At 43.1% G+C, this 21,652-nt stretch overlaps 1 protein-coding gene across 1 annotated transcript in view; it reads left to right on the plus strand.

The window, feature by feature from the left end:
• Positions 1–272: 272 nt before the first annotated feature.
• LOC102812348 (chromosome unknown open reading frame, human C9orf171) overlaps positions 273–21,652 on the plus strand; it is a 221,405-nt gene continuing 200,025 nt past the window's right edge. Inside the window, exon 1 of the mRNA XM_006834896.1 lies at positions 273–495. Coding sequence (XP_006834959.1) covers positions 301–495 — 195 coding nt within the window. The 5' untranslated portion in view covers positions 273–300. The remainder of the gene's footprint in view (positions 496–21,652) is intronic.

The following is a 21,652-nucleotide window of genomic DNA, read 5'->3' on the forward strand; positions in this document are numbered from 1 at the left end:
TATTCTTCCTCAAGGGGTGGCCTTGATTTTGTCTCCTCTCTCAATCCTCAGTGCTGTGTCCGGATGTCGCACTGAGAAGCCAAAGGGGATCAAGTAGGGCTTCAGAGCTCCTTGTAACAAAGTGGCGGCATGGGGTAAGTGCGCTCTTCTCTGGACCCGACCGGCGTTCGGCGCCCACCCCGGAGTCCAGGTGGTGCGGCCCGAGACAAGCGCTGGCACTTGTGGATGTCGAATTCGCCGCCCGACGCCTGGAAACGCGCTGGACTCAGACCGCCGGCAGTCTCCCCAGCGGCCCCCAGGATGCCTGAGGCTAAGACCGGTTTCCAAGAAGCCATGCGATGCAAGAAAAAGAAACAGCCAGCGCGCCGTACGGTCAGCCAGATCTGTCCACCTCCGCGGCGGCCCCTGACGGTGGCCGACATCCGGCCCGGCATGGAGAACGAGAGGCTGGGAGTAGTGAGGGATTCCATGTTTCAGAACCCGCTCATCGTCAAGGTGAGCCGCCCAGACTCCCACCGCCCCTTTGCGTTTGTACCCTCACCGGCACCCAAGCTGGCTGGGGCTTTTACCCAATGAGACTCGGAACCTCGAGGGACCCCGGGTCCTATTGCAGAGTTGGTAACTCCACCTCTGGTCTAGACTGGCCAGGACTCTGTGCGGTCACGGGCAAGTCGTGTTGCCTCTCTGAGCCTTAGTTTTCTTATCTTCAAGGTGGCATGACATCTCATACCCAGTGCCGTCGAGTCGATTTCAACTCCTAATCACTCATTTGTTGTTTTTTAAGTTCCATCCAGTCGGTTCCAACCTATAACGACACTGTACAGGGTTTCCAAGGAGGGACTGGTGAACTTGAAGAGCTTGAACCGCCAGCCTTGAGGTTCAAACCGACTTTGCAGTCCAGCGCATTAACCCTCCGCGCCACACCATGATTCCAGTCACTCACTTGTTGTTATTGTTAAGTGCCATCGAGTCGATTCCGACCCATAGAGACCCTGTATAGGGTTTCTGAGGAGCAGCTGGTGAGATTGAACTACCAACCTTGCAGTTCAAACGGCTTTGCAGCCTGGTGCATTAACCCTCAGCGCCACACCAGGATTCCAATCACCCACTTGTTTTTGTTAAGTGCTATCGCGTCTGTATAGGGTTTCCAAGGAGTAGCTGGTGAGCTTGAACCGCCGACCTTGCGGTTCAAACCGACTTTGCAGTCCAGCACATTAACCCACAGCGCCACACCAGGACTCCAATCACCCACTGTAAGTGAACTCACAGGTGACAAACCGGTCGTATATACCCAGTTTTCTCCCCTCCTCACAACTAACTGCCAACCTTCTCGGGGTTCAGGCTACCTCTTGCTTCTTCGTTTAACCTTACACGCCCAGGCTAACTATGTAGCAAGTGTTTAGGTCTCTGCGCTGAAAGTTTCGCTTTACAAGTTAATTTCCGCTCAAACAAGAATTTATCCAAATTACAACGTAAAAGGGGGAGGAGAGGAAGAGCAAATTTCTGCCCTGAGAAATTTCTGCCCTAAGAAACCCCGCAGGCACGACTGAACTGCAGCGTCTAACTAGATCACCTTTCCCTTGTATTGCATGTCCCTTACTTTAGCGCCTCCTTCCCCTCCTAGTGACCACCCAAGAAAGACTCAAGCGACTGTTCATGTCTTCCGATGGTCACAGAAAGTCAAAAGTGGCTTGGCAGGACTGTTATTGAGAGTCATGCAGCAAATTATCTTGTGCCACTGGAGGGCAGTATGTCTTTAAAAATGCGAGCAGTTTCCCAGGTCTTGGGACGCAACCTTGGATTGGCAACAATTATTTATATGAGTGCTAGGCACTGATTTTGGAGTCCTGGTGTGGCGCTGTGGGTTAATGCGCAGGACTACAAAGTCGTTTGAACTGCAAGGTGAGCGGTTCAAGCTCAACAGCCGCTCCTAGGAAACCCTATTATAGGGTCACTATGGGTCCCAACCGACTTGAAGGCGCTTAGCAACAACAGGTACTAATAGAGGTTTGTTGTTTTGGGTCTTGGTTACAGATATCCTAGGCTTTCTTAACACTGTACTATAATCAAGAGTCCTGGTGCGGCTATGTAGGATAAGCATTGGACTGCTAACCACAAGGTCGGCGGTTCAAACCAACCAGCTGCTCCTTGGAAAGCCTATGTTGTTGTTATGTGCTGTAGAGTTGGTCCCAACCGTATAGGGTTTCCAAGGCTTTAAATCTTCATAAGAATAGAAAGCCTCATCTTTCTGCCTGGAGTGGCTGATGGTCTCGAACTGCCTTATATAGGGTCACTATGAATCAGAACCAACTCAAAGGCACTTAACAATAACAAAGGAAACACTGACTCAATTCTTGTAGAGGCCTTGTAGGAGAGATACTGCAGAGGCAAGCGGAGCAAGCACTTAACCTTCCATCTAGTTGTTGTTGTTAAGTGCCATCGAGACAGTTCAAACCCATAGGGACCCTGAACAGAGTTTCCCAGGCTGTAAATCTTTACAGGAGCAGAAAGCCTCATCCTTCTCCCGTGGAGCAGCTGGTAGTTTCAAACTGCTGACCTTGGGGTTCGCAGCCTGATTCGTAACCACTATACTACCAGAGCTCCATCTAGTATGCACCCCCAAAGTGGAGCAAGGTCCTTCTTTTACTTATCTCTAGGTGATAATAGAGAGTCATTCTTGGCAGACAAGTGAAACAGATGGAGCTGACCATTTTGGGATATAAGGTGGAGCGTCAAGTCCACTACAGATTAGTTGCTTTTATGTTAGGTCATTCATTGCTTCTACTCTTTGTTGTTGTTAAGTGCCATCCAACCCATAGTGACCCTGTATAGGGTTTCCAAGTAGTGACTGGTGAGCTTGAACTGCTGACCTTGCTGTTCAAACTGACTTTACAGTCGAGTGCATTAGCGCACAGTGCCATTTTATACTAAATGGAGTTATTATCCATTTATTGTTTGTATTGTTTGAAATAAACCTGTGCTGGAAGAAGTACAGCCAGAAAGCTCCTTAGAATCCAGGATAGGCAGACTTCGTCTCTCATACTTCGGATATATTGTTAGGAGGGACCAATCCCTGGAGAAACATTATGTTTGGTCAAGTAGAGGGTTAGTGAAAAAGAGGAAGACCCCCCCAAGGAGATGAATTGGCACAGTGGCAGCACCAATGGGCTTAAGCATAACAATGATTGTCAGGTTGGCCAAAGTCAGTGTTTCATTCTGTTTTGCAAAAGGTAGCTATGAGTATTGACTGGATGGCCTCTAATAACAACAATAACAGCAAGTGTTTGAAACCTCTGGGTGGTGCAAATGGTTAATGCCTTCCATTGTTAATTGAAAGGTTGGGGGTTCATGTTCACCCAGAGGATCCCTGGAAGAAAAGCCTGAAGATCTATTTCTGAAAAATGAGCCTTTGACGCCCTATGGAGCACAATTCTACTTGACCTACCTAGGCAGTTGTGAGTTAGGATTGACTTGAAAGCAAATGGCTAAGTGGATGTTTGCCTTGAGACATATAAAAATTACTTCCCTTTGCCTTGGTGGTACAGCTGTTAAGTACTTGACAGCAAAGTGAAAGGTTTGAACTACCAGTCCCTTAGCAGAAGAAAGAAGTGAAAAGTCTTACAGATTACAGCCTTGGAAACCCTGTGGAGCAGTTCTAATCTCCTATATGACCACTATGAGTCGGAATTGACTTAATAGCAACCAGTTTGTTTTGGCTTTCTTTTTACCCTTCAACCCCTCCCTCACCATGTCACCCTTCCTAGCCCCTGCTGCTATATCAAAGACAACATTTGGCCTCTGGATGGCACTAGATGAACAGCTTCCAGGGTGAATTCAATATGGGTTCCTGAACTCATATTGATGATGAAGAAGGACCCTTAGATGGGGTTTTGTCTTCAGGGTTTGAGAGCTGTTTGGGTAATGTGGTGACCCAGCCTTGAGTAGCCAGGTGCTAAAAGCAAGTGCTCTCTGGAGATTTGAACCAAACATGGGATTCTCTCCTCCTGTGTGAGGGGGGTGGGGCAGCTAGGGGGCAGCGTTTCCCTCTTGGTTTCCTTTAGCTGGTTCTTGAGTCTGAAGCAAAGACTGTTCCACGTCTTGCTATTTATCAACTCTGTAAGATTTGGTAGCGTAATCGTTATGAGTAAGGATGCTAATCTCAAGGTCAGCAGTTTAAAACTACCAGCCGGTCCACGGGAGAAGGATGAGGCTTTCTGCTTCTGTAAAGATTTGCAGTTTTGGAAACTCGAAACAGGGTGGCTATGACGCTGAGCCAACTCCACAGCACACCACCACCATAAGATATTCTAGCTTTGGTGCCCAAACCTGACCTAAATAAAAGTTTGCAGGGAACTTGAGAGCACAAAAGAGCCTTGGAAGCGACATTTTCCAAACCCACTTTTAATAATAAGACGTCACTGGTGGGCTTTTTGCTGTAGATTCTAGCATAACCTGGGGTAGAAGCTAAATTCTCTAACTTCCAGCCTAACATTATTTTTTACTACTCCAAACAGTTTCCTATATTTTAAAGAAAATTTGAATTATGAAAAAATCCTTGGGCTTTTCTTTCCTTTTTTTTTTTTTTTTTAGGTTTTAAAGGAGAAAATTGGAGGTATTCAAGGTTGTGAAATCTTTTTTTATTAAATCTTTTTTTAATGTTACTGAAATTTCTACTGGATTTCTTCTTTACGGCATGTCAATTTTGCAAACTAGAGTTTCAGACCGGGGCTGAGCATGTGCTCCTCCTATGTGTCAGAACTTGGGGTGTCCTCTGTTTTGGGTGTCTTTATGGGGATTATTGGAACTGAAGTATAGTTTGGTTTTGTCTGCTCAAGTCTGAACCTGAAGGCGTGCATCTCTATTGGCCGACTATAGCATCTTAGAAATAATCATTTATTCCACAATATTGGGGGGATTGTTGCTCGGCTTGTTTTCTCTAGTGACTAGGATCAGCATTTTTTTTTTTTTTTTCATTTAAAATGCAGAGGCACTGACTGAACAAACCCAACACTGCTATTTCACACTCGTGGAATTTAACAGGACATATACACATCAGTTATTCAAGAACATGTCTGCAAGATGCCACAGTAACCAAGTGAAAAGTAAAAAACTCAGACAACCAAGCAAGTATTTTATCTACAAATGCTCAACAGACATTTGTCTCATTTAAAACCAAACCAAATGGTTATTTCATTGAACAGATTAAATTAACTTGGTGTTCTATGTGGCTGCAAAGAGACATGGATGATTATATTAATATTTTCCATTAAGAAGGACTTCCCCCCATTATATAAAGTGATGTGCAGTTAGCCAGTTTTCCTTCAAAAGTGACTCTCTGGGAAGAATAAAATTAAATAGAGAAAGAACCGAGCTTCCCTTTGCTAGATTCTCATTTCCCCCAGAATTCTGTGACTCAACATAGAATCCTGGTACAACAGCTTTCAAGGCTCCTTCATAGAACCTGTCATGGGTGCACCCTTCCTGCCATCGGAGCTCAGCTGATATCCTGTCAATACAATTATAGGGAGAGACTGCTTGGTTTGCTTCACTGACAACCTTGAATCTTCTGTCGCCCTGCAGAGGCAGGCTATGTACAGGGTGGAATTGATTGAATTGTGCACCTTAGAAAGTGCAAGTGATCACGGCACCCAATTTTTTCATAATTTATTACTGACTTTGTTTTTCTGTGAGGGTTGATGTCACAAATAAGAAGTGCATACATTCGAAAAATAGAGTCATAGGATTCCAGCACTTGGGGGTTGGAAGGAAATTTACAGATATCTAGCCTAATTATTATTATTATTAGTTTTTAAGCATTAAGGCCCCAAACTGGAAGAGATGGAGGTACTACACTGAACTGGTGGCAGAGGTAGATGAGAGTCAGGCCTCTTGACTTCCAGAAAATGTTCTTTTGGCCATAACGCACCATTAGTTAATTAATGACAACCCAGATTGGTTTTATTCTGCACAGCAGGCAGTGATAAAATGTTTGCAAATGCATGTGATTCCAACATCATTTCACTCAGTATTCCTTATAGAGGGAGGTCTACCAACTACCTGAGACTTGTTAACAGCCAGTAAATATTTGTTGCTTGTTCACTAAATGTGTAGCATCATCCTAAGCTGTCTTGGGGAGGGGCAGAGAAACAAGTTTAAAACACAGCTCTTGCCCACAAAGAGTGGACAATTTAGCAACAAACAACAAAATGGGATGTAAGAGAGAGAATGAGAGCATGTAGCACGTATATACATATATATTGCTGGGAACATATGAGAACTTAGTACATATATATACATGTAGATGTACATCTAGATAATTAGATATATCTATACAACTTGGGGAGTCCTGGTGTGGCGCTGTGGGTTAATGCGCCAGACTGCAAAGCCATTTGAACTGCAAGGTCAGCAGTTCAAGTTCACCAGCTTGATCCTCAGAAACCTATACAGGGTTGCATTGGGTCGGAATCAACTCGATGGCAATTAACAACTACACAACTTGGAATCCTGGTATAGCCCTGTGGGCTAATGTGCTAGACTGCAAAGTCGTTTGAACCGCAAGGTTAGTGGTTCAAGCTCACCAGCTGCTCGATGACACACGATGACACTTCATAACGACAACATATAATTTAGCATAGTGCCTGCCAGGAAATGTTACCTCTTATTGTCTCTCTCTCACACACACACACACACATACACGTATCATGTGTCACCCCCTGTAAATACCAAGTGAACCAGAAGGATTAGGATTTGTGGGGAGGAAATCCCGGGCAGGATTTGGGGAAGGATTTATGAAGGAACAGACCTGAAATTGGATCTTAAAGGGTGAAGAGGCAGATTTTAATTAGAGGTGAAGAATCGGAAAGAAAAAACTATCTTAAAAACTAACAACCACCCAGTCCTCTGGGGCTGAATGTTTCCTCTCCTTAACCATCAAATTGATTCCCATTTATAGGACCTAATAGAACTGCCTTATCAGGGGTTCAGATGTGATATAGTTTTTATGGACTTGCAGAACTGCTGGTGGTTTCGAACCACTGACCTTTAGTTTAGTTAGCATCCAAGCGCACTGTTGAACATTGCTTGACACGGCTCCTTCCAGTCTCCTTGTTGTTGTTATGTGCCGTGGAGTCGGTTCCGACTCATAGTGACCCTGTACAGGGTTTCCGAGGCTGTAAATCTTTATGGGAGCAGAGAGCCTCATCTTTCTCCCACAGAACAGCTGGTAATTTCGAACTGCTGACCTTGTGGTTCACAGCCTGATTTGTAACCACTACGCTACCAGAGCTCCCAGTCTCCTTAGCTCCTAAGTATTCTTAGGTTTTCATTCCAACTCCAATTCTCATTTACAAGACTCAGCATCACTGCTGGGATCATTATCATTATCATCACGAGGAAACATTTATTTAGAACCAGTGTCTTCAAATTGGGTGCGCTACAAAATCAGGCAACCCACCATGTCTACTAATAGCTTAACGTCTCTAATAAATATTGATGCCGGTGATCATAAACATGCAGATAAAGACAAATATAAAGGAGGCAGGCCAACAAACACACAGGTGTACAAATATCCCAGTATGGGTCAGTGTTTGTTTTACATTTGAGTAAAATGTGAAAATATTATTTCAGTTCTATCTGTTGCCAAGAATACATGTCTGTATGCACAAATCCTTTTACACTCCATTACAAAGTACTAGAAGAAAATAAAACGTTAGGAAGGGATTAAAAATGAACCGCCCATACTAATGGCCCAGTGTGTTAGCTGGCCAGTGGGTTGGGTTCGTGTTTCTATGGCAAGCCGTGGGTTTATCTATCCTTGCAACTCTCTGTCCTTTTTTCTTTTTCTTCTTTTCAAATCAAAGGCTCCCTTTTCTTGGTGCCCTACCACATCCTTCAGTAAGCGGGAGCTGAAGCAGTGAACTAATCTCCCTGTCCAGCCCCGTGACCATTTCAGAAATGCGGAGTTGCTCCCTCGCCTGGCTTTTCATCACTGCCCCAGGGGCAGCCGCTCCAAAAGAGGAGCCGCCCTACTCTTTGTGCCTCTGAGAAAGGGGTGCTTTAGCTTTGAAGCATTAATGAAGATAAGACCTCAGCAGTTGGGTTCCTCCCACTGAACTCCAGTCACCTTCTGATTATGTGGTTCTCAGAACACTATGCAGCGCTGTGGGAAGCCTTGTTCCTCCAGGAAGAAGTCTGAAGCTGGAGTGAACAAGTCAATGGTCGAGTCCAGCTCTTTTCAAAGCAATCCAGTTTCAAGTGGTTCCACTGTACAGTCCAGGTTGCTATTTCCTGATTTGAAAGATATTTCTCTGGATTTGCAATGGACCCAGGAGACAAAATTTCAAAACTCCATAATTCGATGGCAGTGATTTTTTTTTTTTTTATGGTATCCAGAAGGCTGGGTGTTTTTCACAAATGTCTGATTCAAATGGCTTTTTAAGAAAATGCATTGAAAGAGTACAATAAAGAGTAAACACCATTCATTGTATTCTATGCCAAGTGCCAACACTGGAGACCACCAACACGTTAGTTAAACTTGCAGGTGAACTAGTTTTGGGGTGGTAGTTCTGTGTTTATGTCTGAATCACTTGTAAGTGTGTCACAGTACTGGAAGATTGTAATTAAGCATGAGTCTTGATGGCTTTTAGGTGGGAGTGAATCTGTTTGTGTAGAACAGCGTGAATGGCTCTGCTGAGGTTCCTGGGAACTGGGTTTTATTAATTTTCAGATCCACCGACTGGGCTTTTCCTGCCTGCACTTCCACCCGCAAATCCCCAGGCCCTCTAGTTGTTGGTGGTGTGCCATAGATTAGGTTCTGATTCACAGTGACCCGGTATAGGGTTTCCAAAGCTGTAAATCTTTATGGGAGCATAAAGCCTCAGCTTTCTCCTGAGGAGCAACTGATAGATTAGAACTGCTGACCTTGTGGTTAGCAGCCTAGCTTGTGAGCCACTAAGATACCAGGGCCCTCTGTTAGTTCGGCTAAAACAAGCAATGTCATAACACAGTCACGATTGTAGGGTGTTGGGTTTGGTTTCAATGTGTAGTGTAAGTGATGGGCGTTGCTCATCCAACTTTTATATTTACAGAAAATGAAGCATTTCTTAGTCATTGAAATAAAATTGCCCCTTGCTTCATCTTTCAAGTTCCTGAATTGATGTAAATTTGAATTGCCCACTAAACTGTTAAGCATGATTCTAGGCTGCAGCTTTTGTTTTCTGTCACACACACACATGCACACATACATAGAGAAGTAAGTTGGTTGCCCAGGCAGATAGAAACTGCAGCTGCTTTACCGACAAGAAAGGCCAGTGCAGAAATTTAGATCACAGACTTTGGAGTGTTAGCTCTGTCCTGCTACTTGCTGTGTCAGCTATGAACCTATTTACCCTGTGAGTCTCAGTTTCTTACTAGAAAATGGGGTGATAATAGTTAGCATCTGGCCCATGGGAGAGGATTCAGTGAAATGCCCAGGACGTAGGAGGGCACTTTTACTATCACCCAATATCCTGATTCCAAATTTTTTAATTCTTCAAAATAATATCATAATGCTCATCAATTAATTCATTTTAAGAAAGTATAAATTTGAATGTTCAAATAAATTTATAATGATACAAATCCATTTACAATTTATTTTTTTTCCTTTTGCTCTCTCTTTGAAAATTACTGTCATCCCTACCCTCTCAGATTTCCTGCTACTCTACTTTGGAGCCAATGGGAATACCTTGGTGGAAGGTACGCATACCTACTTTGCCTACTTCCCAAGGTTGTAGTAAAGATTGGTGTTAAACGTAGAGCTATATTACATAAGAGATGACGACATTAGGGAACTAGACCATTGGTTCTCAATTGGGGGCAGCTTTGCTTCACCAAGAACATGTGGCAATGTCTGGAGGCATTTTGGGGTGTTGCAGCTTTCAAAAAAGTGCTAGTGGTGTCCAGGGACTAGAGGGCAGGGATGCGGCTACAAATCCTACAAGTCACAGGACAATCCCTTGCAACAAAGTGTTAACGGCTAAAGTTGAGAAACCTTAAAGTAGAAGACAAAGATGTGCAGGAAATTAGTTCATGAGAGGAACCCTGGTAGTGTAATGGGTTACGTGTTAGGGTGTTAACCTCAAGGTCAGCAGTTCAAATCTACCATAGGATAAAGTTTTCTGTTCTCATAAAGAAGATTCACAACCTCAGAAACCCTGTACATGGTCACTATGAGTCAGAACCAACTTGACGGCACACACTGCACCCCCCCACCCCCGGTTCATAATTTCTGAAAAACTAAATACAAAGATTATAGAAATGAGACGGTTTGGTTTTGATTGCTTCTCTATTCGTGTGTGCTTCTGTTTACCCTCCTCAAATATATTTTATAGCTATTTAAAATGTGCTTTTCTGAACCACTTTCCATTCCCCTCATGATGAAGCTTGCAGAAGTTTGCTAGCTTTTGTCTGAGCGTTGGTCTATCTTCAGCCTCAACCACATTAAAACAAACAAAAAATCATTTCTAGTCATCCAAGCAGTGTGGCTCAATAATTCATTAGATTAATGAATTAGCATAGGGGTGGATTTGTTAAGTAATCACTGACCAACACACTTGCTTTGTTTCCATGGTCTACCAACTTGATAGGGTTCTGTTTTCCCTCATCATGAACTAATGTAAGATTTAAAACAGAAATGATTTGGTACAACAGAAATTAAACTCACAGTAGGCCAAGGCCCCATTCCAGATCCTGTGCTCTCATTGAGGCACTAAATACAGCATTTCAGGGAAGTAAATAAATGTGCTTTATAAAGAAAAGAGTTGTACTTCCCACCCAGTAAATTTAAAGGCATCAGGGTTTGGTCAAGAAACTGACATGGGTCAATGAGCAGAAAGGTCAACACAAGTATTGCATAGGATGGAGAAGGGCTCACCAAAGGGATTGTAGAATACACATAATGAGCCCAAAGGAAGGATTTTTTTTTTTTTTTAATCTTTTATATGAACCAAACAATATATATTTGGGAGACCAAAGGACCTTGAAGTGTACAAGGTAAATTTCTTTGTGTGGATCAAAATCTTTTGTGTTTTCCCAGAATGAAAGTAGAGGCTCAGAAGCTCTTTCATTTCAAAGTACAGCGTTTGTAAAAGGCCACACCACTGCCCTACTCGCTGCTGGCCATTGGTAACCATTAGCATAGGGTCCAAGTCTTGAGGCTGCATCAGAGAGAAATCCTGACTTAGTTACAGCATAGATACCTCAGCCTCCCATAAAGATGTGGGCACCAAAGAAGACATTAAGAAAGGTGACATTTTTGTTGAGGGAATCAGGAAATTTGCTGGCAGTTTTGTTAGGCAATTTGACCTAACAGTAGCTAATTTGGCCATGTTGCCATGTGAAAATATCATCATAAGGCCCCCATTTATATAGAATTGCTTTCATATATGCTCCTGTCTCCCAGGAGTCATTTACCAACAGATAAGCTCGCCTTATTTATTTATTTATTTTTGTATGTGTTTGAGGCTGTTTATGAACCCATCAATTAATGAGCAAATATTTATTGAACACCTCCAGGGTGCAAGGGATCCCTGGGTGGTGCAAATAGTTAATGTGCTCAGTTGCTAACCTGAAGGTTGGTGATGCTAATCCACCCAGAGGCATCGTGGAAGAAAGGGTTGCCAATCTATTTCTGAAAAATGGAGCACAGTTCCACTCTGACACACATGGAGCTGCCATGAGTTGGAATCTACTCAATGGCAACTGGTTTCTTGGATAACTATGTGCAAGATACTGGTAGAAACACCAGAGGTTGAAGAATTTGTTTTCAAAGTCTAAGGAGCTCTGGTAGCATAGTGGTTATGAATCGGTCTGTGAACCGCAAGGTCAGCAGTTCGAAACTACTAGCTGTTCCGCGGGAGAAAGATGAGGCTTTCTGCTCCCGTAAAGATTTACAGCCTTGGAAACCCTGTACAGGGTCGCTATGAATTGGAACCGACTCCATGGCATATAACAACAACAACATGGTCTGCTCAGGGGAGAGGCAGATTGTGCACACTAAAACCAGTAAAACCACTATAGGCAGGATGAAATGCAAGAAGAACCATCTTTAGGAGTTAAGGTGGGTGCAGTGTTGGTGTGCTCAGGGAGCCCACAGAACTTGAGGAGTTGGACTGGGCCTGTAGGATGGATGCGATTCTGGTGGGCAGACAGGAGAGGGTGGGTGGACACTGGAGTGCACCTGGTCTGAGCAAAGTTATCTAAAATATGCAAGGTATTTCTAAAAAGAATGAAAGAGATCAACTCTATGATTCTGTGAGCACCAGAAGGAAAGTCACTCATCACTCACTGCTTGAATTAATACTTATTGAGCATCTGGAGATCTGGTGTGGTGCTGCGGGCTAATGCGCTGGACTGCAACGTTGGTTTGAACTGCAAGGTTGGCAGTTCAAGCTCACCAACTGCTCCTCGGAAACCCTATACAGGGTCGCTATGGGTCGGAACTGGCTCAATGGCACTTAATATCAACAACAACAACATTGAGCATCTAGTATATATCAGGCCCGGTACTAGGTATGTGGAATATAGGAGTAGACAAGCCTGTTTGTAAGCTTTGCCCTCAAAGAACTGACAAATAAAAATAAAGTAGCATGGATGTGGTGACAGCCGTCTGGATGGGATCTGGGCCCACCATTGAGGCAGCTCCATCTGAGTGAGCAGAAGCTAAGGAAAGTCTCATAGACTTGATAGCGTGAGCAGAATCTGGTGAAGTAGGGGCAGAGGTGGATCCAGGTTTTGTTTGGATTGAAGGTTATACAATTTTGAAATCCCTCCTTTAAAAGAATTGATAAGTAAAGAACTAAACAAAACCTCAACAACATTGTAATGATGGTTCCAGTTCATACATGCACAGGTTTATTCCACACAAAATATGTTTGAGCATGTCTTTGCGATCAGTGGATGACTGCAGATAAGTTCTCTCTACCGAGAGAATACAGGAGCTCTGATAGCGTAGTAGTTAATGAATCGGGCTGTGAACCGCAAGGTCAGCAGTTTGAAACTACCAGCTGCTCTGTGGGAGAAAGATGAGGCTTTCTGCTCCCATAAAGATTTACAGCCTCAGAAGCTATAAGTTGGAACCGATTCCACGGCACACCAACACCAACAACTGTGAGAATACATTTATCTTAGTCTTGTTACGGTGCCATCAAAAAAAGAATAATTTCTGTGACATAGGAAAGAAAACAATTTTGAGGTCAGAGTTAGTATCAAACCAAACTCAAGTGGATATCTTCCAAAATCATTGAAGCTTTGCAACAAATTTCCAGTTATGTTGCCCCACATAAAACAAGCATTTTTAGATGGATCGAACATTTTGCGGAATGTCAGGAAGACCTAAAATATGAGCCAACAGAAGGAAGACCATCACTCTGGACAGATGAAGAGACTATGGCTTAAGTTCAGAAACTGGTGAAGAAGACCATAGAATTGATGAGGCAGCTACTTAAGTAGGGATCTCACATGGTTCAGTATTTGTAATTTTAAGTGAACATCTCGACCTCAGCAAGCTTTCGGCTCGATGCACACAAAAAGCGTTGCATGAAGATCACCTGGCTCAAAGAACTGATCTTTCCAGCAGTCTTTTAAGCAAGATCAAAGCTAATAAAGACAATTTTATAGAATGAGTTGTAACAGGGGATGATTCTTGGGGTTTCCAGTATAATCCAAAGAGCAAGAGCCAATCAAAACAGTGGCTTCCAAGAGGATCTGCTTGGCCAGTTAAATTCAAGGCAGAGAGGGTAGTTCAGAAGGCTATGGTGACTGTTTTTTGTGATTTCAAAAGGGTCATCTTGATAGATTTTTGTGAAGGGCACAGGTTGATCACAGGGGCTAATTGTGAAAAAATGTTAAGAAAAATAGAAAACTGCATTGTTGAGAAAAAGGCCAGGAAAGTTGTGCTGAGAAGTTTTATTTTTTTTCCTATCACAACGATGCATCTGCAAGTTCTTAGAGGGTAGCAAGAGTTATCCTATGAGAATTTCATTGGGAAACTTTACCACACCCACACTAAAGTCATGATCTTGCCCCTTAAGACTTCTTTTTGTTCCCTAAACTCAAAGAACATTTAAAAGGAACACGATTTGGGTCCCTCGAGGATGCTAATACTGCTGTTTTCACGAGGTGGTAAATTGAAGAGCGCAGAATTCTTCAGGGAAGGGTTAGAGAGATGGAAACACCGTCTTCAGAAGCACATAGTTCTAGATGGAGGATATGTTGAGAAACAATAGTTTCACATTTTGATATTTTTGTTTAATAAAGGCATCTATGATTTTGCAGCAGTAGTTTTTGTCTTCCTTTCATATAGCACAACATTTTCCAATTCAAAATTTTCAGGTGTGTAATTCAGTGATGTTACATTAATCATGCTTTGCAATCATCAGCCACAAACATAAATTCATTTCTTTTGGAATCCCTGTTTAATACAAAATTATTCATAAAAAAAACTAAGACCAAGGTTTTGGAGAATGGGTCCAGGCAAGTCGGGGATCCTTAAGCTAAAGCTTTATTAACTTAAGAGTAAATCAGCTTTTTAACTGAGGGAGAAAAGCTTTTCAGGAAAAGGAGTAACATGGTCAGTGGTATAGAAGGATGCATTAGATTGCCAGATTTGAAAATCCTTGGTTCTTCTCCAGATTACATGCCATTCACTAATTCATTAGTAATTACTGAACACTTTCCATGGTTAGACACACCATGTATGAGGACCACCATCATGAGCTCAGACTATGGCACCCTTTTGTTGACTCTGAAACTTTGGGTATGTTCTGATGTCGCTAAGCCTTGATTCTCACCAGGACTTTAAACCAGTTTGAAGTGGCTCGTGCTGACAAAAGAAATCAGAATAGACTTGAATTTTTAAAATTTGGGTGAAGCAGAAGGATAACCAAGACAGGAAAAATCACGGGCTGAAGCCCTGGAATGGACTTACAAGAGCCATAGTAAGCCCTTTAGGAGCCTGATACAGGAGATTGGATTATTGTCAGGACTATTGAGAGCTACACACATGCAAAGTGGCATAGTTGGCTGCCACCTTTGAGCAGGGCACCATTGTTTCCGACTCTACCAGTCAAGAGATTTGGTTGCTATGTAACGTGCATGCAGCCCTTGTTTTCTGAACAGGAAATTAAGTTTCTGGTAGGGTATAGACCTGTGATATTTCCAGTCTGGTTATCCTTCTGGTTCATGCACATTTTACAAATTTGGATCCATTCTGGTTTTACTTCATTGGCTATTAATGAACCAGGAAGAGTCAGTTTGAAGTTCTTTTTCCCACACACCTTTCCTGACTGACAGGCTTCGTTCCTAAGACCCACCCTCAACCCACCCTTTATTTGCTCATTTGACCATTTGCAATATGTTTATTGAGGGGCCATTATATGCCAGGCAGTGTGCGAGGCCTTGAGGGTACCTCAGTGGATTAGGCAGCCTTCATTTCTACAATTTAAAAGCCCTGGTGACGACTGATAAAAAAAACAACCCCAATTATTTCTTACTTAGGAATAAGTGAAGAAGTCTAGGATACTAAGAGACTGAGTAACCAGAAAGCTAGGGATGTGATAGTAAACACAAACTTATGAGAAAGGTTGGTGGAGAGGTGCTGGAGGTTTGTTGGTTGGTGAAGAGGTACTGGAGGTAGGGTGAGGGTGTTAGTATTTGGGTGAGCAGTGGGAGGACATTGTTCCAAGGAAAATAAGAAATTAGGTGAGAAATCCCAAAGCATGAAGGAGCTGGAACTTTAGAGACAGAAGGCTGCATGGTTGGAGAGAAGCACCTGGTTAATGAAAGGCCTGCGAGATGAGATTGGGCAGGGAGTCAGAGGTCAGGTCTGGGGTGGAGGTGGGAGCCCTAAACAACTGAGAGGCCTACAGGGGTCAAAACAAATGGAATAAATAAAACAGAGCAGAGGACTACCAGACAAGTCCAGAAATCAGCAGTGCACTATGGTGACCTTATCTCCCACCTGAGCTGATGACAAGAACGAATTGACAAATGTTCCTGACTCTAGGATCCTGTAATATGCCTAGAAGGAAAATACCTAGCATCTTCCTTTGCTGGAACACACACATTAATTGCATCCTGTTTCCATCACAGACCTGCTATTTGGAGCACCAATCAGTGGGATGCATACTGCAATAGTTTAGGGTTAGCAACTGCAATTTGTTTACTTTTTGCAAGTTAAACAAGTGCTGGGTCTGTTATGCTCTGCATTTTCTCCTAGTCGTTTGAGGGAACCTGCTGGAGTGATTCTGAGGGGTCCCTTAGGGCTGAGTGCTGGGCTGCGCAGCTGCCTCCAAAACCCTTATAAACTGTCACTGAAGATTTTGCTCTCTCTGTAGGCACCCAGTGGGCATAAATTCGGAGGTTTAAGCAAGTCTTTTAAAAACTCCTCTTCTAAAAGTATAGTGCCTGTCTGGCTTTTCTGAAAGCTCCGTCTTTTCTTAGGCCACCACTTGCTTCTCATGGTGGATCCTCCCAGGATCTCCTCCCAGGATGCTCCTGGGCTTGACTTCTCCCTGTATCAGGAGTGTTAGGAGAAAACTAGGGTCTGGGTTTCCCAGAAGCTCCTACCTGCAAACCCATTCAGTGAGCTGATACTACCATCGTGCTAGCTGACAGCAGCAGCCCTTTGAAGAGTGTTCTACTGTGTGCCAGGCACTTTGCTAGTCCTTCTTATGCATTCTGTCATTTAAAGCCTTGTAACAACCCTATTGTTGTTGTTGTTGTTAAGTGCCGTTGAGTCAGTTCCAACCCATAGCGACTCTGTACAGGGTTTCTGAGGCTGTAAATCTTTACGGGAGCAGAAAGCCTCATCTTTCTCCCGCGGAGCAGCTGGTAGTTTCGAACTGCTGACACATGGTAATTATCATTCCCATTTTACAGGTGAGGAAGCCCAGGCATATGGAAGTTGTGTAACTTGTTCTCAGTCATCCAGCTAATCCATGGAGGAACTAGGCTTCCAGCTAGGTCTCTGACTCTAAAGCTCATGGTTGTAACCACTGTACAAATCAGTGGCACCACCTGTTGACTACCTACAAAGTATCAGACCTATTATATACATTATCTCAATTCTGTAGAGTTGGTGCTTTGAGCACAGAAAGAGTCGGTAACACACAAAGGGTAAATGGCAGTGATGGGCTTGTAGATTGGCCTGCATGAGTCTTGTACTGTATATGATATACCACGCTGCCCCTTCATTACTTCAGTGTCCTTTCCCCTGCTGGGGGAGAAGAATTCATTTAGTTTATATCTATGTCTACATCTATGTCTACATCTCTCTCCAGCTGTCCCTATATCCATCCAAAGGGCCAACTTTGTTCTCAAGGAGCATACAGTCTAGCTGTGCAGATAAGCCATAGCAGGTGTATGTACATACAAGTACCTAAGATGATTACTGGAAGCTGAAACAAGAAGGACTAAGAGAGTGACCCAAAAGTAAGTCAGTGTTACAAAGAGTTTGGAGAGTGGAGAGGACCATATGGCTTGGCCTGGGGTGGTTCCAACGGGCCTACTGGAGTTGTTGGAAGGGCCAGCAGAACACAGGCTGAGAGGGAAGGGAAGGTCATTTTTAGTGTAGAAAATAGGCAGATGAAGGGAGAAATTGGATGCCATACATTTGGGTAAATGTGGAGGATGAGAGAGGAGGGATTTTAATGTAAAGAAAGAAGAAGTGGGATGGAGGTCACCCAGGAAAGGGACACTGGGATCAGGATGGGATAGTTTAAGAGATCTGCACTTTTGGTGTCCGTTTTAAGTAGAGACAAAAGGAATAAAGGAATGTGGATACTTGCTTTCCTGTGGATGCCTAGGATTTTGGTTCTTTGAAGTGTGGGCATCTTCTGGCAAGGGAGCTGGGATGACTGGGGCAAAACTTCCATCCAAGCCAGCCAGAATGTTCTGGCCCTTTCTAAGGGAACATGTCTCTTCTGCCTCTCCCACCCACCTACAGTCCTCCTCCCACCCTCACCTCCCTAATCAGAGAGAGCAAATTGTTATCAGATTAGCGGCAGCATTGAAAAGCACAGTCCGGCTCACCCTCGCAGTTAGTTAGCATTTAGATAGACTGGGACAGAGGCCTGCACAATAGGCATCAAAGCTGGTCTTAGGGCGGCGGGAGGGATTAATTTCTTTAACCAACAGGCCTGCTCTGGCCTAACTCATTACCCTGCCTTGTCAATGTGGATGTTAGATTTGATTGAAGATTATACCATTTAGGCTCTTCCCCTGTTTTCTCCCCAAATCAGGGCTGTTGAATTGCATTCTTGCGTAGGCCCCCCCGCCAATACTCAGCGGCCTGAGGTTCTAATTCTGCTTCATTTAAACTTCATCAACTTTTCCAATCAAGTGGAAGGATCCGAAATAGGCTCTGTGAGCAGAAAGATCTGATTCCTTTTGTCAGATAATTTATTCTGGTTTCTCCTTTTTCCCCCTTGCTCTCTCTCCAACCTCACTCCCTTCTCTGTGTGTCCCCCCACCCCATACACACACCACCACCTCCTTATCCTGATGCTGAAAATGAGATTACAGTATTTAAATGACTATGATAATCAATCTAGGGACCTGGAGCTGAGATTGAGGTTAATTTTTCTTAGCAGAACAAAGAAGCGTGATGCCTTTGGGGACGTGAAGGTGCAGTCTGGGTTTCTTGCTTCTGTTTTATTCCCACCCCCACCCCCCGAAATTGCAGTTTTAGGAATCTTTTCTTGTTACTAACTAGGCACCGGGTGTGGTTCTTTAACAGATGTGGCTCCTAAGAGAGCAGAAATGTAATTTTGAGCTGATAAACAGCTAACGGCCTTCAATCAACAGTAAAAAAAAAGTCACTTACATGATATGAGTATAGATCTAATGAAAGAGTGATCATTTACCTTATTTATATTTAAACACACTCAGAATACTTTCCCACTGTGTTAGAACTGGTAATTACAACCACATGGTACTCCTAGAAACTTCTGAATGAAGAGGCTTGTCTCTCAGGTACTCTTTTCCCTGCCAGCTTTTGCCACTATAAAAGTTGAAATTTTGTCATGTTTTGGTTAATTGGAAATGGGGTCATTATAGTTTTGAAAATCGACATGAAAGTGGCTTGTACAGTTGTTACGTGAAGTATTCACAAGTGCTGGGCAGTCATTCTGCCGGTACCCCTCATCCCCTACCTTCTAAAACTGAGAGAATCAAAATATGTATATTTCTTTGTCTCTTTTTGCTATCTTGTCAGAGCTGTTTTACATGCTGCCACCCAATGTTATCTTTTATTTCTGTCAGGAGAAAGGATTTGACAAGTTCAGTATACAATGTTCATTTGGCAAGGCAAATTTTTCATACCAATTTTGAGAAGGAAATGAAACTATCTTTCAACAGAATGCGCACCATCATTTTTGGACAGACTTATTACGAGAGAGAGGATTGCAGAACTTTATTTCCTCGGATGATGTTGAAAAGTCAAATGCATTTTTAAAAAGTAGGATTTGGTTTCCACATGCAAGCCGAGTTTGGGGAAATAAGAAACAATCATAATGTCTTCAAACAGGGATGCCTAATCTTATTCCCCTCCCTGCTTCGACAAGTTATTAAAAGTCTGGAATGAATTGTTCCTCTTCTATATTATAATGACTTTGTTTCAGACCCTTTAAACTGTGGGTGAGTCTGACAGTCATCTGCATTTGCAAAGCAAAATACTGAATAACCACCATGTTCTGAAAAAGCAGCAGCAAAAGCCCTAAGCCACCTTATTTGTGAAGAGTGAGATACCCCCACCCTCAGATCCACTTTCCATGACTGTTTGCCTAAAAAAAAAAGAAAAGAAAAGAAAAGAAAACTATTTCGCCCTCTGTGCTACCAAATTCATTTGGGGCAGTGGTTTATGGTGACATTTTTCTTTCTTAAAGCAAATATTGACTCACCATGGGGAAATTAAAACTCCATTAGACATTGCTACATTGTCGAGCAGCCGGCATTACAGCAGTCAAGCTACTATTAATTGGTTTCCTTCTCAGGAATAATTCAGGGAGGGCAGAGGGAAAGGGGAAAGAGAAGATTGATCTAAACCATAATTTCTCAAAATGACGCCATGTAAATCAGCAAAGGTGATCATTACGTGGTTATTAATCTAAATAGAAGACGCTGCCTAATAATATAATGAATTTATCAGTATAAAAAGCTTGCAGGCAAGCTATTTCCAGGTTGGGGAGAGTAAATTTTAAAACATAGGTGGGCCAGATTTGGGCAATTTAGAACTGGCTTCTCTGGGGCACAAGTAGTCCTGATTCTTCTATTTAGATGCAAAAGTTTTTCTTTTCCGAGATAAGATAATAACAGTCCCCTTCCAGCCTGTTTACTGTTTCCTTTCCAACATGAATGTTCTGTTGTTATGCCACTTCTTCGTCTACCCAACTTTTTGTGTGGTTCTCAACCCAGCCCAGATCCCGCTTGCTCTATCAAGCTTCTTCTGGTGATTCTGACTATAGTGATTTTACCCTCCACCAATGCCCTGGCTCATACTTGCCGAGCATCGGACTCAGTGATGGTAAGGGAGAGAAAGGTTCAGGTTGCCCTGGCAATGGGGTTCCTTCCAAACATAGCTGGCATGGAAACATGAGCCATTTTATTGCTAGCCATCATTCTGACTCCTGAGAGTGGGACACACAGCAGACCTTCATGACCAGGGAAAGAAGATGCTGCCAAATAATTCAGTAACAAATGGGAGGATGGATGGATAGGTGGATTGATGGATGAATAGCTCCATAAGAGATTTTTTTTTTTTTTTAAAGTATGTTGTACAGGCTGCTGTCTACACGGTGGACACCCTCTATGTGCACGTTTTAATTTCTTGGAGAACAGTGTGTGATTTTGTTGGCTTGTTACCATCTCCCTTCTCTCTCAACATACGTACATATAAATGCACACACAAATTGGACAGTCTTACGCCAGCCATTTCAGAGCATTGACTTCCTCCATGTTCCATTTCCGTGTAACTGCTTGGGGCTTGGGACCTAGTCCCTCATACATGAATTGTGGCACTAGGGTGGCATCTGCCATGTCAAATTTGAGGAGGGGCATGGACATTACAGGTATTTAGAGGAACTCAGGTAGCGTAGTGGTTACAAATCGGGCTGCGAACCACAAGGTCAGCAGTTAGAAACTACCAGCTGCTTCGCGGGAGAAAGATGAGGCTTTCTGCTCCCGTAAAGGTTTATACCTTCAGAAACCCTGTACAGGATCGCTATGGGTCAGAACTGACTCGACAGCACTTAACAACAACAGCAGAGGTATATGGTTTTTTTCCCATTGTATAGGATAAATAATATATATAGTCTTGTGCCATATATGGTAGTTTTGCCTTGTTACTGATGTTTAACTAATGCATAACTAATTTAAACGGATGCATAACTAACATGAATAATCATACTGTAAGATACTCCTTGAGGCAGACTCTGTAGCATAAGCACTGGACTGCAAACCAAAGGGTTGGTGGTTCGAGTCTACCAGCCAATTCTGAGAGAGAAAAATGAGGCTTTCTGATCCTGCAAATGTTTTCAGAAACCCTATACAGGATCACTATGAGTCAGAACCAACTCGATGGCACTTAACAACAGTGGTACTTATCAACAGCAACAACAAT

Source organism: Chrysochloris asiatica, unplaced genomic scaffold (assembly GCF_000296735.1).
Source record: "Chrysochloris asiatica unplaced genomic scaffold, ChrAsi1.0 scaffold00014, whole genome shotgun sequence".
NCBI classification, from domain to species: domain Eukaryota; kingdom Metazoa; phylum Chordata; class Mammalia; order Afrosoricida; family Chrysochloridae; genus Chrysochloris; species Chrysochloris asiatica.